At 42.7% G+C, this 22,974-nt stretch overlaps 1 protein-coding gene across 1 annotated transcript in view; it reads right to left on the reverse strand.

The window, feature by feature from the left end:
* MEGF11 (multiple EGF like domains 11) overlaps window positions 1-22,974 on the reverse strand; it is a 412,570-nt gene that overhangs the window by 240,579 nt on the left and 149,017 nt on the right. The window contains exon 5 of the mRNA XM_066592915.1: window positions 20,226-20,318. Coding sequence (XP_066449012.1) covers window positions 20,226-20,318 — 93 coding nt within the window. The remainder of the gene's footprint in view (window positions 1-20,225; window positions 20,319-22,974) is intronic.

Consider the following 22,974-nt stretch of genomic DNA (forward strand, 5'->3'; position numbering starts at 1 on the left):
CTATCATTATTCGTTTCCTATGAAGCCTATATAAAATCTGGCTATCTTTTGTTGAGGCCTCTAGCATTATAGGTACACAAGGTTAATGGAGCCATTATTCTTTGATGTGTGTTTGCATGCGAGAGTAGCCAGAACACCATAGAAGGAGCACCACAGACAAGAAAGTAACGAAACAGCAGAGAGAAAATAGAAAAACAATAGAAGAACAGGTAGAGAAAAACAAATACAGGGGTTGCATGAACGGCAATTAATGCCAACTACTAATGTATGACTTGAAGACATTTAGTGGGGTCTCCCAGAGTCTTAACGATTGCTAAATTGCATTCGTATTTAGCTATACGCTGAAAGGGGTACCTCTAACAATAACAGATCCCCCTCTCCTGTAGAGCAGCGAGTAGGGGTCCCAGGGCCCTGTGCAGTTGGAGGGTTCGCCTGCCCAAATCAAGGAGTATAGTAAGTGCAGTGCTCTGAAATAAGGAGGAAACCCTGTCCTGGGTCACTTTCAGAATGGCCTCTTTATTAGTGATCTATGTATCCTATCTAATTCAATAGGTTCCTCAGGAGACCTCTGTAGTAGTTTTCAGTATTTTTGGGCCCACGTGCAGGTTCAACTTCTTCTCTTAGGCGACGTATACATACATCATTGTGTTTCTGGTGCTTCTCTATGTCATCTAAGTGGATAAGAATGTCAGAAATCTGATGAGAATGTGCCTGAAGTGCCTTTTCGATGAACATCAAGCTGATCAAATATTTGTTGCTGCGCACTCTCAGCCTCCGGCAAATGGTGGCCCAATGTATTTCTTTTTGGAAGGACTCCATGTTTCATTTATGGGAAGCTTCCAAATGGTTAAACAGGCTGTTCAATTCTAATTTGGTTGGGAGAGCTTTAAAATGGACCCTCCAGTCCCAATCATCATCAATTGCGGTAAGTGGAGCAGTAATTTCCCTCTGACTGGGTGGACATGATGGCGTGTTGCTGGTGGAGGGAGAGCACTGCAGGGCAGGAGTATGTGCCATTTCAGGCCTCAACTTACCTCATCCGCAGAAGGAGAAGAAGCGGTGCCCGCAGCAGCTGCTGTCCAGCCATCAGGGCTGTGTGGTAAGGGAAGAAGAGAGAAGATGGTTCTCTTAATGAGATCTGGAGGAAAGCATTTTGTAGATGCCAGATCCATCTTGGGAGGCAGCGCTGAATCTAGCTGCGGCGTGTGCTGAACAAGCGGTGGCGGCAGTAGCAGGAACTCTCCTTCTGCGTCCCATTGCCAGGTAAGAGGAGAAGATGTGCCTGATTAGGGTTTTATCACTGGGGTATTTAGGAGCTCAGCAGACCCACGTCCTATCCCACCATACCCCCCTACTACATAACATAGTGTAATGTTATAAGTGGGGTACCCCAATTTATGACAATTGTATACTCTAATAGAGACATGAACAGGGCACACCTTCCCGTAAAGCTATTGGCTAACTGTTGAAAGACAACAATTACCAGTTTACACCAGACGCTAATTAATCAACCAGCGACTATTTTTAGGTGAGCTGAAACAAAGCATCTAGTAACTCGTAAACCAGGGGTGTAACTATAGGGAATACGGTTGCACCCGGGCCCAGTAGCCTTGGGGGGGGGGGGGCAATAAGGCCTCTATTCTCCATATTGGGAGCCCAGTACTATGAATAAAACATTATAGTTGGGGGCCCTATTACAGGTTTTGTATTAGGGCCCAGAAGCTCCAAATTACGCCTATGTAGTGAACAAATCCTCTCTCGTCACCCAGTTGGTGGACGTGTTACTACGGAACAGCTGTTGCATACATTCAGAGCTTTAAACAAAGGAAATGTATCCTAAAGTGCTACTGGAAGTGTGAAAATGCAGTTACAGTGCACAGACAATTTTGGAGAGAGTTTCAAACAAATCCACCTGCCCAACTTACTATTACTCGAATTAGAGATAAGTTTAAAGCAGCTGTCGAGAATGTCCACAAGGAACGTTCCAGAAGACAGCGGGCATCAACGAGCAATGAAAGGTTGATGGAAAAGTATCTTCAGAGTCCAAGAAAATCTGTGCGGCAATCGGGTCGTGAGACGGGAATCCCAAAATCAACTGTCCATCGTCTTTTGAACAACTATCATTGGAAAAGTTACACTCCACGAATAGTCCATGCTCTCAATAAAGATGACCCAGACTGGAGAATGCAGTTTTGTGAGTGGTACTTGACAAGATGTGCAGAGGATGCGCAGTTTCCAAGAAAGACAGTTTGGAGCGTTGATGCTAAATTTAAATTAAATGGCTTAATTAACCACCACAATTGCAGCTACTGGGGACCTGAGAATCCACATGTAATGGGGAAACGTCATGTTATTTACCAGCAGTTACTGTGTGGTGTGGCTTATCAACGAGGGGATTAATTGAACCATCCTTTTTCACGGTATTGTGACTGGTGCCATTTACTTGACCTTGCTGCAGCAATCTGTCATGTCACGCATCAAATAGGACTTCTAAGATGGGCATTTTTTGTCCAACAAGATGGACATGATGTAAGTGCATACCTCAATGACAGTCTGCCAAACAGATGAAATGGACGAAGAGGTTCGGAAGAATACCCCCCACATTCACCAGACCCACTACAATTTTTTATGTGGGTACTTAAAAGATAAAGTTTAGGTAAAAAAAACAGCAAAAGTCTACAAATTGAGGGTCGAAATTGAAGAAGAATGCGCACAAATACTAAATGAAATGATTCTTGATGTTTGTGATTCCATTGCTTCGTGTTATCTGCAGCGCCTGGACCAGAGCGCTTGGCAGCTTGTAAACAGGTGTGGACAAAAACAAATTTGGTATGTTAAAAAACACTGAATTTACACATTTTTGGCACACCTGGTATACAGGGATCTATGTATGCAATTTGACCTACGTATCAATTTTCACTTCTATCCAGGTGCAGCGTTTTGTGCTGAATGGCAGTAACTTCAGAAAAGCAAGGCTTGCAAAATGTCTACTTTCTCCTTACTAACTGAGCTCCAAGATGTAACACCCATTGAAAAAAATACTACTATGTAGTACAATGAATTGGTTCAGTAGGTAAGAAACCTATGCTGCAGACAGCAATTTTGAGTGTCTGCGGGCGTTTGCCATCGCACCTCCCCAAAATAAGAGTCTATGTGGGAAGTGGAATTTTTAGCCAGGCTATGGGCTTTGCCAAAGTTAATCATAATCCTGGATTCCAACCATATTCAGGGCATTTAGGGTGATCTATTTATTAAATTATGATTCCTCTAATGGTATATTATATCTGGATGTTTACATCTACAGCATTCTCTGCATTCATTACTCTGCTACCTTCATTTAGTACGGCTTTATGTTTTACAACATGCCCCGATGCGTTTCGAGGGATCCACTTCATGAGTAATCAGATGCATATTGGAAAAACATGAATTTTACACGGCAGCTCTGAAGGGGCAGAAAGTGTAGATGACGTCTACAGCTGTTGAGGAAATTGCAAAACTTGATTGCTGCAATATTAAAGAAAATATTTCTTCTTAACGTTAGAAATGACAAGAGAAGGAATCAAAACTGTTGCGCTTCTCTTTATAATATTATGGATGGGGCGATTAAGGTATATTAAACATGAACACAGATACATTGTAGAGACTGGTCAATTAGATAACCGCAATTTCTACCGTATCAGGGTGATTCATCTCAGGTCCGTGACCCAAATAGAAAGTAAATAGTTTACAGGAACAAATACCAGATTTCACTCCAAACTCTTAGAACAACTCATGAAGAGCATCAGAGCATCTCTCCCAGGATTCCCAGCGATTGAACTGGTTCCCTGCTTGCAATGCTAATTAGTTTTCAGAGGGTGCCAGCTTCAGAGGTTGGGGAACCTGATGCGTGCCAGTAATTCCCAGTGGGACTCGAGGTCCTCTGTGCGCACCGCTATTATGTTCTCTCATCCCCTCTCTGCCGTTATAAGTTAACGGAGTTCTCTAGGAATATATAAATAATCCTTAAGTAACAGACGTGCTCACATTTCATAATATAGTCTCAATATAAAATGTCAACCCTGCCCTGATCGCTGGGACCTGCAATATGGGTGGGAGGGGGGAACATTTGTATAGGTTTGTGCATGAGAATACTCTGTGTGCTTCTGTAATTACACTACCCTATCAAAAATAATTGGAACCTGACAAACAACCAAAAGTAGTATTTATTTACATATCTTAACACTTAGTGGTGACTGGTGACTCCTTTGGCTCGAATGACATTGGATACTCTTCGTGGTATACTTACTACTAACTGAAACACTTCAGATAGTATTTACCTCCATTCATCCTGCAAATGTCTGATGTGTTCTCTCTAAGAACACTCGCTGTTTCTATTTCCTGACCTGATGTTCCAATTCATCCCAAAGATGTTTAGTAGGACTGTAGGCCCGTCCAATCATGGAACATCCATATCCTCAAAGATGCCACATAACGCATCCCCAGTTCGTAACGGAACCTCCACCGTACTTACCTGTTGGCACAACCCTCAGGCAAAAGGCATTCCCTAGGCATTCTTCACACCCAGGTACATCCATTTGATTTTAAGAAGGAGTAGCATGATTTGTTACTCCGTAGAACAACTGTCCAATGACGATGCTCCTTGCATCACTGTATATGGACCGATGACTTATGCTTCCTGATAGATAGCTTGTGTGCAGCGGCATAATCCACTGGTGTAACTATAGGGGATGCAAAGGATGCGGTTGCACCCGGGCCCAGGAGCCTTAAGGCCTCTCCTCTCCATATAGGGAGCCCAGTACTATGAATAAAGCATTATAGTTGGGGGCCCTGTTACAGGTTTTGCATTGGGGCCCAGGAGCTTCAAGTTACGCCTCTGGCATAACCTATATATCCAATAGCGTGCAGTTCCCATCACAAGCTACGGCTGACACCTCTGAGGCTCTGCACCTTATATAGCTTGGTTTAAGACATGTTACAAGCTAATAAGACACAATCCATTCTGCTGATATGTGTGTCCAAATATTTTTGCTGGGATAGTGTATCTGCAGCTACATCCGAGAAAAGAGGATAAATGACGAAGTGTAAGCTGCATTCACCTTGGATGTGTCCAGATAATTGTTTTATGCCTGAGCTGGACACAACTGATGACATTTGTGTGCACTTTGTGCATCGGTCTGGCATCCTGAGCTGGACATAAAAATGCTGCATGCAAAGTTTATCTGTCTGGCTCAGAGAGATATCAGGCATCAAAGCTGGTGTGCTGGATGCCAATAACGATCCCATAGAGAATTATGGCATTAGTTCTCGCATCAGTTTCTACACCAGGGAAAAAAGCATCGGTTGGGAACCCAGTCTAAGTATGTAAGATATTCTGCTATCTGAGCAGCATCCACATATAACCCCCTACCACTGGGACAGAATAGTTCTACAGGGTGCATCGGAAAATTCTGCACCAAAATCCACACGTCCAACATGCAGGTTTTGGTGCAGACTTAAGAATGGCTTGATTCTGCTGTTAATTCTGCATTAAAGTCCATATTTAGATGTGTGAATTTTGGTGCGGATTTTGTGGTGGCATATTCTGCTGTGATTTTAAGAAACATTCCGCCCCGTGTGAAAGGTCCCTCAAAAACTGCAAAAACGTTACTTTTTATTATTGAAGAAATTACATTTATACTGCAAGTAAATGTAGTTAGCGCATAACTCAGTTGTCCTAAATGTATTTTAATCCCTCTGTATTGTACAGTAAGTAATTTTAGCCTCCAGGACCAGCAACATTTCCCCCCCTTTGTGTTTCAATGGTAATAACTTTTTATCTTTAATTCAATGTTCCCGTATGAGATCTTGTGTTTTGCAGGATGAGTTGCAGTTTTTATAGGAACTATTTTGGGGCACGTAGGATATATTGAATGACTTGTAATAATTTTTTGAGGGGGAGATGCAAATAAATCTGCAATTTCATCATTATTTTGGGGAATTTATATTAAGTGTCCATAATATGGTATAAATAATAAATTATCTGTATTCTACAGGTTATTACAATTATGATGATACCAAATTTAAATGGTTTTTATTATGTTTTACTATTTTTACACAATAAAACACTTCTCTTTACTCAAGGATTTGTTTTTGTGTTGCCTCATTCTAAGACCTCCTTATTGCTTTTCTGCTTGTGTAGCTGTATGAGCACATGACCACTTGTAGTTTTCACCGGTATCGTTTTGGAATACATTTGACGTTTTCATTATTTTTTATTATTTTGGTAGGCAAGACGAACAGAAAAAGGATTTATTACGGCGATTTCTCTTAATTTTATAGTATGAGGCATTAGAGCTGCAGAGATTACAATTATGTGTTGTCTTTTTATTCCTTATGTTTTTGTTCACCAATAAAATATTGTGTAACTGAAAAGAAATTAGTTCTTCTTCCCAAAGAATCACTTAGCTGCCGGTGTCAGCATTGACCATGGCATCTGAGGGGTTAAACATCTGCAGAATATTCTGCTCTTAAAATTTCTTACAAAAACCTAAAATGTGGGTTTTGTGGTGGAAAAAAAAAGAAGTTAGCTCCTTTTCCCCAAAGAACCAATTAGCTGTCACATTCAGCACTGACCGCGGCATCTGAGGGGTTGAACATCTGCAAAATATTCTGCTGTCAAATTCCACTGGTCTAGAATATGTGTTTTGATGTGAAACAGAAAATAAGTTAATTTCTTCTTCTCAAAGAATCGCTTATCTGCCGTTGTCAGCATTGACCACGGCATCTGATGGGTTGAATATCTGCAGAATATTCTGCTGTCAAAATCCGCACAAAACCTGCAGGTCTAAAATGTGGGTTTTGACGTGGAATTGCCAACAGAATTCTGCCATTTTCTGTTCCTAATCAAAATCCACTTGTTAGACATGTGGATTTCGGTGCACATTCTTCCAAACCGCGTTATATTCCATAGCATCATGTGGACTATTCCGTCCCACCTGAAGGCGCCCCTTACTGTTTGCATGTGAGTAGAAAATTAAATTGTGAGCCCCATTGTTCATAATGGCAGTCTCTGTAAAGGGCTGTGGAATATGTTGGTGCTACATAAGCAACGGGAAATAAGCTACGAGCCATCCCTGGAACACAAGGTAGACGGGGTGGCACCGACTGTAGCGTAGATTAAAAAATTGCTTAAACTTCAACTTTTTAGCTCAAATCGGGAAGGCAATCATTTCCCAAAGACGAAGAACTCTTCTCTAGGACAAAGAATTAAGACACACACTGAGAGATATTAGACCCACATCTACCTACATTGACTTTCTCCACTTCTTCTTCTTAATGAATTGCATTTTCTCGTCCCCAATATTGCCCTTTTTCTTCTTCATCAATCCAGGACATCACCTGTAATTCACTGGCTAATGTAATAAATTTCAGTATACAGAGTCTTGGCTAGAAGAGGCCATTCATAAATCCACCATGCCAACCGGCCTGAGCAGCTCGAAAGAAGAAACTACCTTGCAGTCAGTGAAGGAAGGAACTTTGAAAAAACAGTCTACTGGCAAATGTGGCTATGGAAGAAATGTAAAATGCCTGCTATAAGCAAAATGCTAACGGCGAATGAGGATGAATACCGTCTGAAATCCCTTGAAACAGGTGCCAAAATGGCAGACAGATGAGGGAGGGCAGCGCTCAACTGCGACTCTATTATTGGCGTCCATGCTAATATCCGTCTCAGTTACAGTGGGGTTAATTCCAAATAAGCGAAATGAGCTGTCACTCTGGGGGCACTCCAAAACGAGAACAGTTAGAGTGTCATTTATTAGAGTTAAACAGGAACGTATTTCATTTAGTAATTGGCTCCTCGCCCTCCGCTATCCTTCCTTTCTTTCTTTCTCTTTCTTTTTTTTTTTCTTTGCAGATGAAAACTCATAAATGAAATATGTTGGCCGCCTGCCCAGCGAGGAAATATAAAGGAATGAATAATGTTTCTATCTCAATCACAGTCATTGCTTTTAATATTCCTAATTACTTGAAAAAGCTGCATATTCAGTACAGGAGAAAAAAAGGCTTTTCTTCTGCGATCCTTTTTGCACTTTGTACTCACGAGATCAGGAGAATTAGCCAGCGGTGTTCCCGTCCGCCCTATCCTTATGGGGAGGTTATTGGAAAACACAGGCTATGCAGGATCTATACACTTTCTGTTAATTTGGCAGCATTGGGCTATAATAAAAACTTGAAGGTTGCGGACAGGATCAGGATGTGCTGCTGTGCAGTGAAGTGATGCTTGTTTTTTATGAAAAGATATTTTACAATTCATTTATAGCTCATACTATAAAAAAAATGAAACGGATTGGCCGTACTTTTTTTTTCCAACAAGTTTTATATGCTATTTCCAGGGTCAGCCGACTGGGGAAGCAGAATACTCAAAGACGTTGAAAAAAGTGGTAAGACTAATGGTTCTATGACATGGGCCCAAAGGTTCACGCCGTTCAACCAACAATTGGGCAGTGTAAAAGGACCAACGATCAGTCGAGAAATCAGGGAACTCTTGGTTGTTGGCTGATTGTTCAGTTTAAGAAAGCATAAAAATGCTTGCTGATCTGGGAAACCATCATTCATCCCCATAAGCCAAGTCTCGGCCCATGTAAAGGATAATGAAACAAGCACTGATCAATGTGTTTCGCCAGTCTAAAAGGACCTTTAAACCTTGGCCAGTCTAAAAGGACCTTTAAACGAGATGACTGTCAGGTGCATAAGCCTTTCATAGACTATTGCTTCTGTGCTTTCACGCAGGAGCGATAGTCACTTAGACAATGGAGGTACAGTGCAACGGAGATCTCTTCCGGACGCCAACCTCCCTTTACTGAAATAGGCATAGATGAACAACTGCCCGTTTATACAGACCGATAGTTGCTGGGTTTATAGGTAAGCTAAAAAGGAAGAGACCCCGACAAGTGAGCGATTTCTCACCCAGTGTCCTGTTGGTGGCCATGAGTACACGGGATGACTATTGTCCAAATATACAATCATTCAGGTTATAATCGCCTCGTGTAAAGATACCTTTGGTTATGGTTCTACGGTATTGGTATATGGGCATTGTGAGGTATTATAAAGGAAACCACTGTGATGATATTATTTAGGCAGTTATGGTTGGGTTATGATGTAACAATGTATGGCACCTTTACTTGTGCACTGTATGGCAATGGTATCGTACAGATTTTTCTACATTTCCCACACTCAAAAAAAAGTTAGGGTTTCTCAAAGCACTGCAAATATATTGAATGGACATCATATAAAATATATTTATTAGGGATACGCTGCTAATAACACTCTGAACCTTGTTTGGTCTTCAGAATTGCAGCAATTCATTGTGCAACCCCACTAGGTGCTGAAATTTTACATCCAGAATATTAGCCTATGTGGACAGGAGAGCTTCCTGCACTTGTCGAATTAGATAGAAGCACCAACAGGATGGAAGGGTTCATCAATTCATGCTGCTTACAACAAATTCTGATCCTCCCATCAGCATGGTGAAACACAAACCTGGATTCACCTAACCAGGCAAAGTTTTTCTATTGCTCAGTAATTCCATTTTTGTGCTCTTTTACGTATTGGAGATTCCTGTTTACCTTAGACAGCATTTGCACTGGAAATGGTCATCTACTGTTATAGCCTATCCGTACTAAGGAACAACCAGTTGTGTGTGTGTTCAGACGTAATATGTGGAGCACCAATTGTTCACTAGAACGATTCTTGGCATCCCCCTCTGACCCCTTTCGTCAACAAGTTTACATCCACAAGATCCCTTTCGTTGGATGTGTTTTCCCAATTACACCATTCTCTGTATACTCTCAACCAAATTGAACAAAAACCCCCCATAAATTGGTGGTATATGAAATCCTGGCCCCAGGTAGTCTAGTGCCAATAATCAGGCCTTGCTTTAAACGGCTCAGATTGCTCAATTTAATATTCTAATGTGGATTCACACTGAAACTGATCCATGGAAAACTCGATCACTTGATTTTATGCTGCGTGTCCTTAATACAGTGTCCTTACAGTATTGATTTGTGTTTCAATCCTACTCCAACAATCAGGTCCTTTGGTGAGTCATACTGAAGGCCATTTTGGGCAGTTTTTGTAACAAAGGATGTATAAGCTGAAAGTCACCATCATTCATGATAATAATCTTTTCAAGGGGACCATCATCATGTATTCTGAAAAATCATGCGTGAAAATGACTTCCAACAGTCATGCATGCTCATTTGCAAACTTCAGAAACTGTCATTGACTCTGCTGAGATCGGGTCATCATCTGGAGTGGCTGCACACTACATTTTCTCTGATTTACATTTCTTATCCCTTTTATAAGCCCTCCTCACTGACACCACATATATAGACACAAGTAAAACCAGTCAGATACTGGTTAGCTCCATATGTATGTATCAGGGCTCCCACCCACTAGCATTTTTTTCTCCACTACGCTGCGAGAGTAAGTGAAAACTCTTGCAGAGCAGTGCGAGAAAATCTCTGCGATATCGCAGCGACAGTCTTTTCAATGGGGCCAGCGGCAGCAGAGCTAGCCCCATTGAAAAGATATGAAGAATGCCGTGGACTTCTGCCACAGCTGTGACAGCTGTGGCAGGAGTTTCCTTTATCCCCGCGGGAATGAAGGAACCCTCTGTCACAGCTGTGACAGCTGTCACAGCTGTGGCAGAGGTCCGCAGCATGCTATCCCATTGCTTTCAATGGGATCGGCACTGCTGCCGATCCCATTGAAAGCAGTGGTTTCTGACAAGCCCTGCAAAATGATTATCAGAAAAGGGCTTGAAATATAAGCCCTTCCCCGATAATCATAAAAAAGTGGTTAAAAAAATGAGAAAAAACTTACTCACCTCTCCTGCTGTCAGCCGCGACCTCCTGCTGGCTCCCCGGCACTGCTACTGAGCACTTTCAGCAGACGGGGATTTAAAAATCCCCGCCTCCTGAAAGGGCTGTGCAGATTGGCTGAGCGCTCAGCCAATGACAGATAGCTCTTAGCTATTCATTCATGAATAGCTAAGATATTGCTATTCATGAATGAATAGCTTAGAGCTATCTGCCATTGGCTAAGTGCTCAGCCAATAGCTAAGCAGTAGCTGCTATTGGCTGAGCCCTCAGCCAATCTGCACAGCCCCTTCAGGAGGCGGGGATTTTTAAAGCATGCCGCGGACTTCTGCCACAGCTGTCACAGCTTTCACAGCTGTGACAGAGGGTTCGGATGAAGGAAACTCCTGCCATAGCTGTGACAGCTGTCACAGCTGTAGCAGAAGTCTGCGGCATTCTTCATATCTTTTCAATGGGGCTAGCGCTGTTGCCGCTGGCCCCATTGAAAAGACTGGCGATGTCACAGCGATATCCCAGCGATTTTGGGATATCTGCCTGCGTTTTTCTCGCACTGCGCTGCGAGACTTTAACTTTAGAATCGCATCGCAGTGGAGAAAAAAACGCCAGTGAGTGGGAGCCCTCACACAGATGACCACTAGAGATGAGGGAGTATACTCGCTAAGGCACATTACTTGAGCGAGTAGTGCCTTAGCCGAGTATGTCCCCGCTCATCTCTAAAGATTCGGGGGCCGGCGGGGGAGAGCGGGAAGGAAGGGAGGGGAGATCTCTCCCTCTCTCCCCCCCGCTTCCCGCCGCAACTCACCTGTCACCCATGCCGGCCCCCGAATCTTTAGAGACGAGCGGGGAGATACTCGGCTAAGGCACTACTCGCTCAAGTAATGGGCCTTAGCGAGTATACTCGCTCATCTCTACTGACCACTTTCACTAGTGCTCACTCCCACTTGTCCATATGACTATGTTAATCAACGGCGAGTAAAATATCTAATTCTCAGTTTCTCTGTGACCATGAGGAGAACAATATAGGGTCAGCAAAGTGGAATGCGAAAAGTTTTAGGATTGCTGACCACTGTTGTACAAAACACGAACGTTGGGAGAAATGACAATATTTCACCAGGACAGCCTGCCTTTACATTAGCAACTATCAGGGCAACTTCAGATGAGCATATGTGCAAATATGCGCAGCGCAACGTATTTGCGCAATGAACTAGGTTGATTTGCACGTGTATCAGCAAATACCCCTGCCCTGATTTAAAAGGTTATTAAGCCTAATGAGGTCCAGATGTGTTCTCCTTTTCACGGAATTGCGCAATGCATTGTGCGTGTTCTTGTATTTTGTGCATGTATTTGCGCATCTCACATAGACTGCTATGGGACCCACAGTAAGAAAATACGCAGGAAAATAGAGCAGGTCCTATGTTTTGCGCACGCAAGACTTCATTGTGAAACATTGCGTCACAGTCGCCTGTGCATTGCATGTGAAAATGAATCCACTCAAATGAATAGATTTCATATTCGTGCGACTTTTCTGCTACATGTGGATGAGGTTTTGCAAAGATCTAAGAGAGGAGGCAGTTCCTTAATGGCCAGTGGCCACATGAGGACACCACCACTCTCATAGGTCCTTGCCTAATATAATCTCTACATAAGGATTGTGTCTCCCATCAACCACTACTACTTTTTTCGTCCTACCATATTACAAGTGGTGTTGAAATGAATTTAATTGTAAAGGGGTTCTGTCATAAAAAAGAAAAAATTCTATACTTATCTATTCCTCCCCTATCAGTCTTCTTACCAGACCTTCACCTCCCCTATCTTCTCCTTTCTCCTGCAGTCCGGCAGGGGTGGCACTTCACCTCCAGCTGGCTGATTCCTCTGCTTCCTGTGAGGTTACGTACATTCCAGGCAGTCTTCTTCCTGCCAGCCAATGTACGTTACAGCTCACAGGCCAGCAGAGGGAGTGCCAATCTACTTCAGAGACTGCTCATGGAAGCTGTCTCGGCAATAGATCAGCATTCCTTCCTAGCCAGTGAACAACGTGACCTTCACTGGCCGGCCCGAAAAAAGAATGTGAGAAATGCAGCCTTCATAACAAGCCAGCCGGCGTGCGGTGAGGTGACCTGGGCCACTGCAGAAGCTCAGCGAGGAGAAGATCTGGTAAGGAGACTGATGGAGGGAGGAATATGCGAGTACAGAATTTTTTTTTAGTAACAGAACCCCTTTAAGGGTGAAATAAAACTGACTTGAAATAGACCTTTCAAGGAGTGATGTTCTATTTCCTCTTGAGTGGAAGTGAGAACGTGAATCCATTATTCATATCATTTGAGTTACGCTGTCAGGTCATGAGTGTGATTGTATACCATTCACAGTAGGCGATGGACTCAGCTCACCTCCTCCCCTTCTATGTAAAATGACTTTTGTACAGATCACAGAGCATGGTCACAACACTCTCTCCCAGGAGTCAATGAACATGTTCTATCTATTGTTCTTATGGTCCATGAACTGCTGTACACAACTGGAAGTCTTCCTATTATTTGGCTCAGTGGCAGTGAAAACTGCAAAATATCAGGATACTTTCAGATGAGCGAAATATTTACGCAAGATACATTGAACGATGTGAAAATTCTGTACCAAAATCCACATGTAGACATATTGGATCAAAATTCCACAGCTGGAGATTAAGCTGCGTCTTGCAGAAATATTCCACTCATTTGAAAACACCCTTAGGATTTGTTTACAGGTAGTGAAAATGCTGCGGATCTTCCGTAGCTGAAAATTCCGTGGCAAAATCCACAGCAAGTCTGCAAATTCTATCAGTGTGGGTTTTGACTTGAAATAAGTGCAGATGATCTCAGAAGATACCACACTCCCCCTACCCTTCAAGGTCTTCCTGTTCTTGATGCTTCCTTCCCCAGACACTAGGTGTCCTCTAGAGAGTGCAGTGCCACTGGTCAGGTGATGCAGAAGTGACTATTGGTGCTGCACTCACTAGAGGACCCCGGGGCACCTGGTGAAGGAGGCGCCGAGAGAGCAAAGACTTTAGAGGTGAGCGTTAGTGTGGTATCTTCTGAAGTCAGCTGCGCTGATTTAGAGTCAAAATCCGCACCGATGGTGCAGATTTTGACTCTGTATCTTTTGCAGAAACACTGATGATACTGCTGTGGAAAATCCGCAACATATTTGCTATTTAAATATGTAATATTTGCACAGTGACATGACAAAAAAAAGAAAAACTTCACAAAAAAAATGTTTAACATAAAAACTTGATTGAAATAATAGGTCCTTTTCTGATGACACATTCTCTTTAAGAGACTGATTGGCATGGGCAAACTATTTTCTAGGTTCTCGTTATTGACAAATCTTCAGTGGTTTAATAGCACATTTTCGGTGTTTACATGAGCATTGCCAGTCAATAACTACATCCAACACTTCATTTTATCTTCATGCTGAGAAAGAAATATCATATAAAGGGACTATATTGTGCGACAGAAAAATTAGGACGGACACTACAAAGCAGTAAAGTCTATAGACAGCGCATCACACAAGGCGATGCTAGAAAAGACAAAGAAGAACTGACTACGCAATTTGTGCTGTCAACCATGCTATCACCCAATGGGCAAAGAATACTGAAAAGACAGTTTCCATAAAAACAAATTGGCAAAGAGCGAGACAGATGTTTACCAAGTGTTTTACCAGATATGAAATCACATGAAGCAGATCCAAATGTATCCAGATGACCCATATACAGTAAGACCCCAAATAGTGGAATCAATCACGAACACAGAGCCCCACACGTAAACTTAATAAAAGTTTATAAGAACTCTCCTCCTGACTCCTAACATTCTGTCCTTCGTCCCCACGACCCGCTATGACCCGTTTGTGTGGACGAAGGACAATTCTTTGCCGTTTAGAGAGAACCTACATGATCTAAGTCTTCACTCTGATGATGCCTAGGCCCTCCAAGATCTTGAGGATCTCGAAATTGAGTTGGTTCGTCCTGTCAGTCAAGGGCCATTTACCAACTTGAAGCCCCCCAATACTTCAAGTCCTATGACCCCCTGGTGTCTAGAATTGGATAGTTTTGAAAAAATGGTCACAAAAGAGTTAAAGTCTATTACTCCTTTTGATAGGAAGCCCCCTAATTTATCAAAATCTGAATGGCAATCTCTGAAATCTCTTGAGTCAAATGACTCATTAGTAAGTAAACCAGCAGATAAGGGGGAAATATCATAGTTATCTATGAGTAGAGATCTGTATGTGGACATGTCTATGGAATTATTGAAAGATACATCAACATATTCCGTGCTGAGTGGTGATCCGACCTTAACTTTTTTACAGTCACTTAAAGAGCTCCTGATTAGGGGGCTGGAGAACAAGTGACTCAGAATTTAAATTTCTATTTCCACCTACTCCCACCATAGCTACATTCTTCGCATTACCTAAAGTGCATAAAGGCACCAACTCTTTGAAAGGTAGACCCATTAACAAGGTCTGCTGGGTGCAACAAACCAAGGTGCAGCAAGGTCTGCTGGTGTGACTAGCAACAAACCAAGGGGAAATGGTTGCTCTTTCAGCAATATCATTTATAGACCATAGTGTTAACGTTGGGGCTGATCGTCTATAAATATCAATGAGCCAGCTCAGCTAACACTGTGGCCCCCTTCTCTGTGCATCAGAGTTGGCTACCTTCTACCTAGTTCAGTTTATTAACCTATGCCAGATCTAGTAGCGACACTTCTAATAGTGATGCTATGCGAAAGGTTCCTGATGAAATTTCCATAATCAGACATGGAAACGCGTCAACCTTGCATCACCCCATAAACAAGTTATCTCAGAACTTTGCATTACCTTTTGATTTATACAGGCAAGAACCATAGATTACTTGCTCTTGAACTTACATTTGTGATTTGGAGGTATATAGTTACTGCACCAGGCTTGTTCCATCTGATCTTCTGAGAGAATCGAAACGGATGCTGGTATATACCGGCATATAGCGGAAGGATTTAAGCTTATATATTGCTATTGACTTTAACCCTTTCCAATCCAATTTGTATCCTGGTTTTCCTAGGGGACTTACTCTTTTTCTGCCGTTATAGAACAGCGCTATATGCTGGCTAAAGCCAGTACTACATGAGGTAACACGTTGGATAGACTCCGACAGCAGAGAGGCTGGCAATATACAGTAAGAGAACCCTGGCGGCTGTTTTCCAACATCGGAGCTGTACAGCCTTAAATCATAATGTCTTCAGACGTCAGACAGTGGATTGGAAAGGGTTAAATCCTGTATTCTCACCAATCAGGAATATTTACTCCTGTGCAGGCTTTAGACTGGTGTGGGTTAATTTAACCCACTAATTTCCGCTCTCTCATAATCAGTTGTGGTTCAGCAAGCCAGAGACCATCAGCTCTCCTCCTGAACTGTGGTTCAAATCAATCCCAGCCCAGTGAAATCAGAGGTTTGTATGTTTCTGTTGTTTTGTGTTAGTCTGTCAATGTTAGCCCTCGAATTTTTAACGAGTTGCTCAATAAAGATTATTATTTTAAGTGTCTATAACTGTGAAGGGCTTAGATAATTCATTATATAGACGATAACTGCCTCAGTGAAAATTAACATTATTTCTAAATTATCTGAATTTTAAAAGCTGACAACCAAAAATGGTAGGAATCACTCGGCTTTAAGGGGTCTTCACCAGGCTTTCCACAAATATGCTGAACGTAAATCATCAGCACTCTAGTTCTGGAATTATATTCATAAGGCCGCCTGCACACGAGCGGAAATTCCGCACAGAAATGTCACTCACCCACCGCCGGCTCCAGTCTGCGCATGCACCGGCTGCGCGGCAAGCTGGCACATCAAACAGCCAGAGCCGGCAGGCGCGGGTGAGTACGCGCTCGTCCCTGCAGGCGCTCGGGTCATGTCCCGCAGTGAGAATCCTCGCCGCCGGATCCGACCCACCCGTCTGCAGGCGGCCTAAATCAGTAGGCTTGGAATGAAGAGAGTTAGAGGTCAGTCCGAGACAGGTAAGTGTTGGGCCATGTTGGCAGCCATTTTTATGGTGCTTTTGTTACATTCTTTTTTCACTCTAATATAAGTAAGCCTACATGCTTTTTCTTGCACCACACTTTGACCCCTTTGCTTTACCTTTGGTGTATGATGTTGGTGTCATTAGATGACACACATGCTCACCAGTGCCGTAAAATCCTCACATGTGAGTTGCATACATTCAGGGACCGGTCAGGTGGGTTGAAAGTGACAATGTTAAGTCTATGGGGGGCGCTGCTGTGCTTCAGGCATGCGCTGGAGTGAGTGAAGCGTTGCTAAGCAACACAGTATACACTGCTAAGCTTCACCATACACTGCCCAACCAAGAGCGATAGAGAGACGGAGAGAGAGACAGCGATAGAGAGACAGAGTGAGAGAGCTATTGAGAGAGACAGTGAGAGAAAGTGCGATACAGAGATAGCGATAGAGAGAGACAACAAAAGAGAGACAGACACAGCGAGAGAAAGCAATAAAGAGACAGAGAGAGAGCGATAGAGAGGGAGATAGTGAGAGAAAGAGCGATAGAAACACAGAGAGAAATCGATAGACAGAGAGAGAGCAACAGACAGAAAGTGAGAAATAGATAGTGAGACAGACAGAGTGATAGAGAGACAGAAAGAGAGCTATAGAGAGACAGACAGAAAGAGAGCAATAGAGAGACAGAGAGAACGAAAAAGACAAAGATAGCGATAGAGAGACAGAAACAGAGAGAGCAATAGAGAGACAGAGGGAGAGCGTAGACAGAGAGCGCTAGATAGACAGAGAGTGATAGAGAGACAAAAAGAGAAAGATAGCAATAGACAGAGAAAAAGTGATAGAAAGACAGAGAGAGAGAAATAGACAGAGAGAGCAATAGAAAGACAGAGAAAGAGGGTAATAGAGAGACCCAGAGAACACAATGGAGATATATAGAGAGCATTAGAGACAGAGAGAGCAATAGAGAGAGCAAGAGACAGACAGACAGAGAAAAAGAGAATGAAAGAGACAGAGAGACAGAGCGATGCCGAGACAGAGAGAGAGAGATAGACAGACAGAAAGAGACAGGGAGAGACAAACAGACAATGAAAAAGACAGATAGAGAGAGGCATACAGAGAGAGAGACAAACAGACAGAGAGACAGACAAACAGAGAAAAAGAGACAGAGTGAGAGACAGAAAAACAGACAGACGGAGACAGACAGAGAGAAAGATAGACAAACTCTAGGCTTTTTTTATATTAGATATCTGCTCCAAATACAAAGTGACACTCTAAATAATCACCAAAGCAAGCACATTTAGAAGTTCACAGCCACCACTTTTGAAACATTTTATGTTCGCGTAGCGAACATCGGGTCAATCTAGTCATATAAATGATAATAAAATGATCAATTTTGTATCTGTAGCTGCAATCTATGAGATATAATGGAATAGAAGTAAAATTGAAATGAGTACTTATTTGCATGGTATTAGGCCAAAAACTGGACTGTAAAACGTTGTCAATTCACAGTAATATGCACAGCACGTGAGAAGGCACTCTTACCCAGCATTAGATGGGTGCATCCACCAATATAATCAGTTCAACATATATAAGGGGTTGTCGGCCCTCTTTTCAACTGATGACCTATCCTCTAGATAGGTCATCAGTAATTGATGGATGAGGGTTCACCTCCCTGTCCAGTGCAGCGGACGGGACGTTGTCATCAGTGGTCAGCACATGAAGTGGGACCACCAGCTTTACTTCCATTGAAATCAATGGGAGCGCCGCCCTGCTACTCCACTTCCTGCTTCCCTCCTGGTCAGGACTGGATGTGACATCCTGACTATGAGATAAGCAGGAAGCATAGTAGCAGCGCGGCGCGATTTCAATGGAAGTGAAGTTGGGGCTCTGACTTCCTCTCCTGACTGCTGATAACAACGTCCGGCACTGGATGATCAGCTGATGGACGAGGGTTCTAAATGGCAGACCCTTGTCCATCAGCTATTGATGACCTATCCAAAAAAACACCACAAAAACATTACAAGTAAATACACCCTAAGGACTAAAGTAGATGGGTGGATTTGTGTCCTGTTATGCGGCCGTGATTATCATGGCCACACAACAAGACAAAACAAAACCATTGATTTCAATGGTTTCATTTTCACTAGCGGGGTTCTCACCCGTTAATAGCGCAGGGCAGAAAAGGTAAGACTTGCCCCATCTTTCCCGCATGTAGTTAATACTAAGGGTGGAAAAGATAGGGCAGGACCTTAGGGTGAACTCACAAGTGGCAGATTTGTTGAAAGTCCTGCGGCTGAGGACTGGTTCTATTATGGGTGTTTCACACGGCCATATGCGCAACTATGCCTGCCACTACGGAGCATAGTTGCGCATGAACAGGTTTTTTTTCTTCTGCCGGCCGTTCAAACTCCGCTTGATAGCAGATTTGGATCATTTATCAGATTTCTTACACGTTTTTTGGTGCACATTCCACACTGAAAACCCATAAACTAAAGTACTTTATAATGGAAGTATGTATACATTTTAAGACATGCTGGAGATTATCGAATCCACAGCAACTCCCTCTGTGAGCCATAGATTTGTGGAGAAGACTCTGACTTTGGCACACTGATTGGGGGCAAAAACTCCAAAACAGTCTGTCTGTGCATGGTGATCTTTTCCTTCTGAGAAGGCTCTGCTTTTCGCTTATATTCCAAGTCATTGCTAAAGGGCTTGTTAAAGGGGTGACATTGATTTGCTGGAATGCTGCCTTCCAATAGGTGGTGCTGTAGAGTCATTGTTCCATCTTATTTACATAAACTTCCCAGAAGAGCATGCATGTCTTTATAAGTCTCCTCTACTTTTTAGATGCCCTCCTTAAGGAGAAACAATACCCTTCTTGACCCAAATCGTAATCCTTTCACCCAGCCAAGCCAGCAACCTACTGCACATTGATAAGGGGCAAAAACCCTGAGCAGCTGTCTGTACATGGCTATCCTTTCCTTCTGGAAAAGACTCTGATTCTGGTTTATATTCCCAGTCATTCTAACAAGGTTAGTTAAAAGGTCTGAAATTGACTTGCAGGAATGCTGCCTTCTAATAGGTGGCGCTGTAGAGGCATTGTGCAATCTTCCCTTTTGTATGGATTTCCTCTGGATGCTACAACAGATGTTACCTGCTGCTATGTAGGGGGTGAAATCCATAGCAAAATAGTGAAATCTACGTGTCGCATGCCACATTCACGCTCATGGACTGTTTAGTATCCCACCCACCTGACTTGTCCTCCTGCAAGTATAATTTAGACTACACTATATAAATGATAGCACGTGTTGAGGATGAGAAGACAGCATTAGGTATAATTGAGAACTCACCACTGGAGCAGTCTGCACCGCCCCATCCCGGCTCACAATGACAGGTATCGGGTGACACGCACCTCCCATGTACACATTCTTCTGTGCAGAGGGCTGTAAAGAAAATATAAAAAGTTTTCATTAAACTTACAAAACCAAAATACAAATACTAACTAAAGATGACTGACTTTGCCAGCAGCTGCTCTACCAAGCCCCATAAGCAGAATACGGTTACCAATTATGATCCCTGTATTCCGTAATGCTGAGAGCCATTAGAGCAGAACCTCTCCTTGCTCCATTGACAAGGCACATGTACCATGTCACCATCTCAAACATTAGTTGTGGCAAATTTGATGTTCCTGTTCCTCCTTATCGGGATAAATACACATGACCATGATACAATCAATTCATACGTGGCAGATTTGTTGCAAAGATTTCTGCAACTGAAAATCAGATACATTCATCGAATTGGGGGTGTTTCACATGGATTTGGGCAACTCCATTAAAATGAATGTGACATTAACAGAGGTTTCTGCAACAAATCTCCTGTATGTAAACTTACTGTATCTTTAAGGGTCCATATATATGGGATTAAGACCAGGCTTGTGAGTTCAGATAAAACTTTCTCAAAGCCTTATCTAAATACATTCCGATCATAAAAGGAGAAATGTGTATTTATTATAGAATTAGTATAAATGCTCTAATATATAACAGGGTATTTCCCAACTTATAATTCTATGGCATATTGTTAGACCCTCTGGGACTCCTTCCAGTCACCTAAGCTAAGGCTAGAAGCCTCTTCACTTTTCGTGTCAGTGGGGCTGTGTTGCAGTTTTCTGAATTGTGAGTGGAAAGGAACAGCACTATGCGGGGAAAAACAAAAAAAGTGGGGTCATAGCTGTTGGACCCCCACAAAATCAGGTCAATAGTGGGAAAAAACCTTTAAAGCTACCCTTCAGTTTTGGGACAATATTCTGTCTGCAGTTGTTTTTTTCTGAGTCAGTCCAATCTGTCGGATCTAGGCAAGGGTGCCGTTACCATGAGGCAACCTGAGCCTGTTGTCTCAGGCAGTAGTCCCCAGCATCTGAGAAGGGTGGCGCTAGGGTTACACCCAACCAGTAAGTCACAAACCCGGCAGGTAATTACAGCCATAATTTATTTTATACAGCTACGGCTGTAAACAGGGCTTGGATTGGACAGGCGGCAGTGAAGAACAGCTGCAAGTAATATTAATCTTCCCTCTTGTGTTCCAGGATAGAATTTTCTCCCAAAACCGGTGGCTCACTAAGTCAAAGGTAACCTCAGGTAGACTTTTGCTTTGACAGTTCATCAGTGTCAATTTTGCAAAGATTTACACCAGATCCATCAAAAAATACAATGGTTCCCCAACAAAAAAATAATAATTGCTACCAGGATGATCATTGTATGTTAAATCCATTGGAACTCGAGACCAGAGATCTATGGAAACTTGGTAATATGTTTTGAAGCCTCCAAAATGTCAACCAAAGGTAATACAAAAAGAAGTTTAAAGAAAATGAAGCAGCTAATTAATAAAGATAAATCAGGTCCTTATATATAACAGTCAGATATAATTACTGGAATCTGTAAATCACTTTCTAGGTAGAGGCCCGGAGCTTCTTCAGGATCCTGTACAGTACATACAAGTACTAGAAAAATACCATGGAGCCGCCATCACCTGGTGCCAAAGAAGCAGCTTGTCCTGTCACAGATAAAGAACATGTAGTACTGCAATATACTGTGGAGAGGCGCTACTAGACTGCCAATCAGTGAAGTGCTCATGCTAATTGGCTGGGTTTGCCAGCAACGCACATGTGCTGCAGATCCAAACTGTCTGTTACATTATATGTTGAGTTTGGTTTCAACTTAGAATGGCCTGGGAAAGACCATTGTATGTTGAAAACATAATATTCTAAGGCCATTGTAATCTGAAGTTTCTGTTTTTTTTTAAGAACTGCATTTAGGGCATCAACAAATGTGGGTTTTTTGTCCCGTTTTGTGGCCATGAGAAATAGGATGAAACAGAACTATTGAACTCAATGGTTTTGTTTTCACTATTGGGATTCTCGCGCGTTAATACTGCGCCCAAGAAAAGATAGGACTCGCCCTATCCTTCTATCTTATGTGATAGAACCTCAAACAACATGATAGTTAAGGCATATCTTACAAAGGTCTCAATCCTTTTAAGCGATTGTAGGAAATGATTCTATGGTCACTATAATACAAGTGCTAGTGGCTACCATGAGTGCCCAAGTTTTCCCGACAATTGCCAGGCTACAACTTCAAGTGCAGGTACAGGCTGGCAATTAGCACTATTACAAGCCATTAACACTTGTGTAATAGCGCTAATTGCTGGGCAGGTGCCACCCAGCAGTTACCGTGTTTCGCCAAAAATAAGACACTGTCTTATATTAAAGTTTGCCCAAAAGATGCACAGTGTCCTATTTTCGGGGGGGGGGGGGGAGTGGACGTATACTCACCTCGCAGCTGGCGTCTGTGTCTCCTGCGATGGTCTCCCAGGCACTGCGGCAGGCTACTGTGTAATCCTCCCTGCGGTCAGAGGATTCTCTCTCTGTTACATCCTGCATTGAATTCTTCTGCCTCCAGCAAGTGAGTGTTGTAATTGGATCGAACGCCAGCCAATCACAGCCGCTGCTCGATGAACCAATCACAGCCATTCACAGAGCTGTAAAAATAGGGAGTGGGAGGGAGTTCTGCCGCACCACTAAATCCAAAAGCATTGTATCCCCAT

This window comes from Eleutherodactylus coqui, chromosome 2, assembly GCF_035609145.1.
Source record: "Eleutherodactylus coqui strain aEleCoq1 chromosome 2, aEleCoq1.hap1, whole genome shotgun sequence".
Taxonomy (NCBI): domain Eukaryota; kingdom Metazoa; phylum Chordata; class Amphibia; order Anura; family Eleutherodactylidae; genus Eleutherodactylus; species Eleutherodactylus coqui.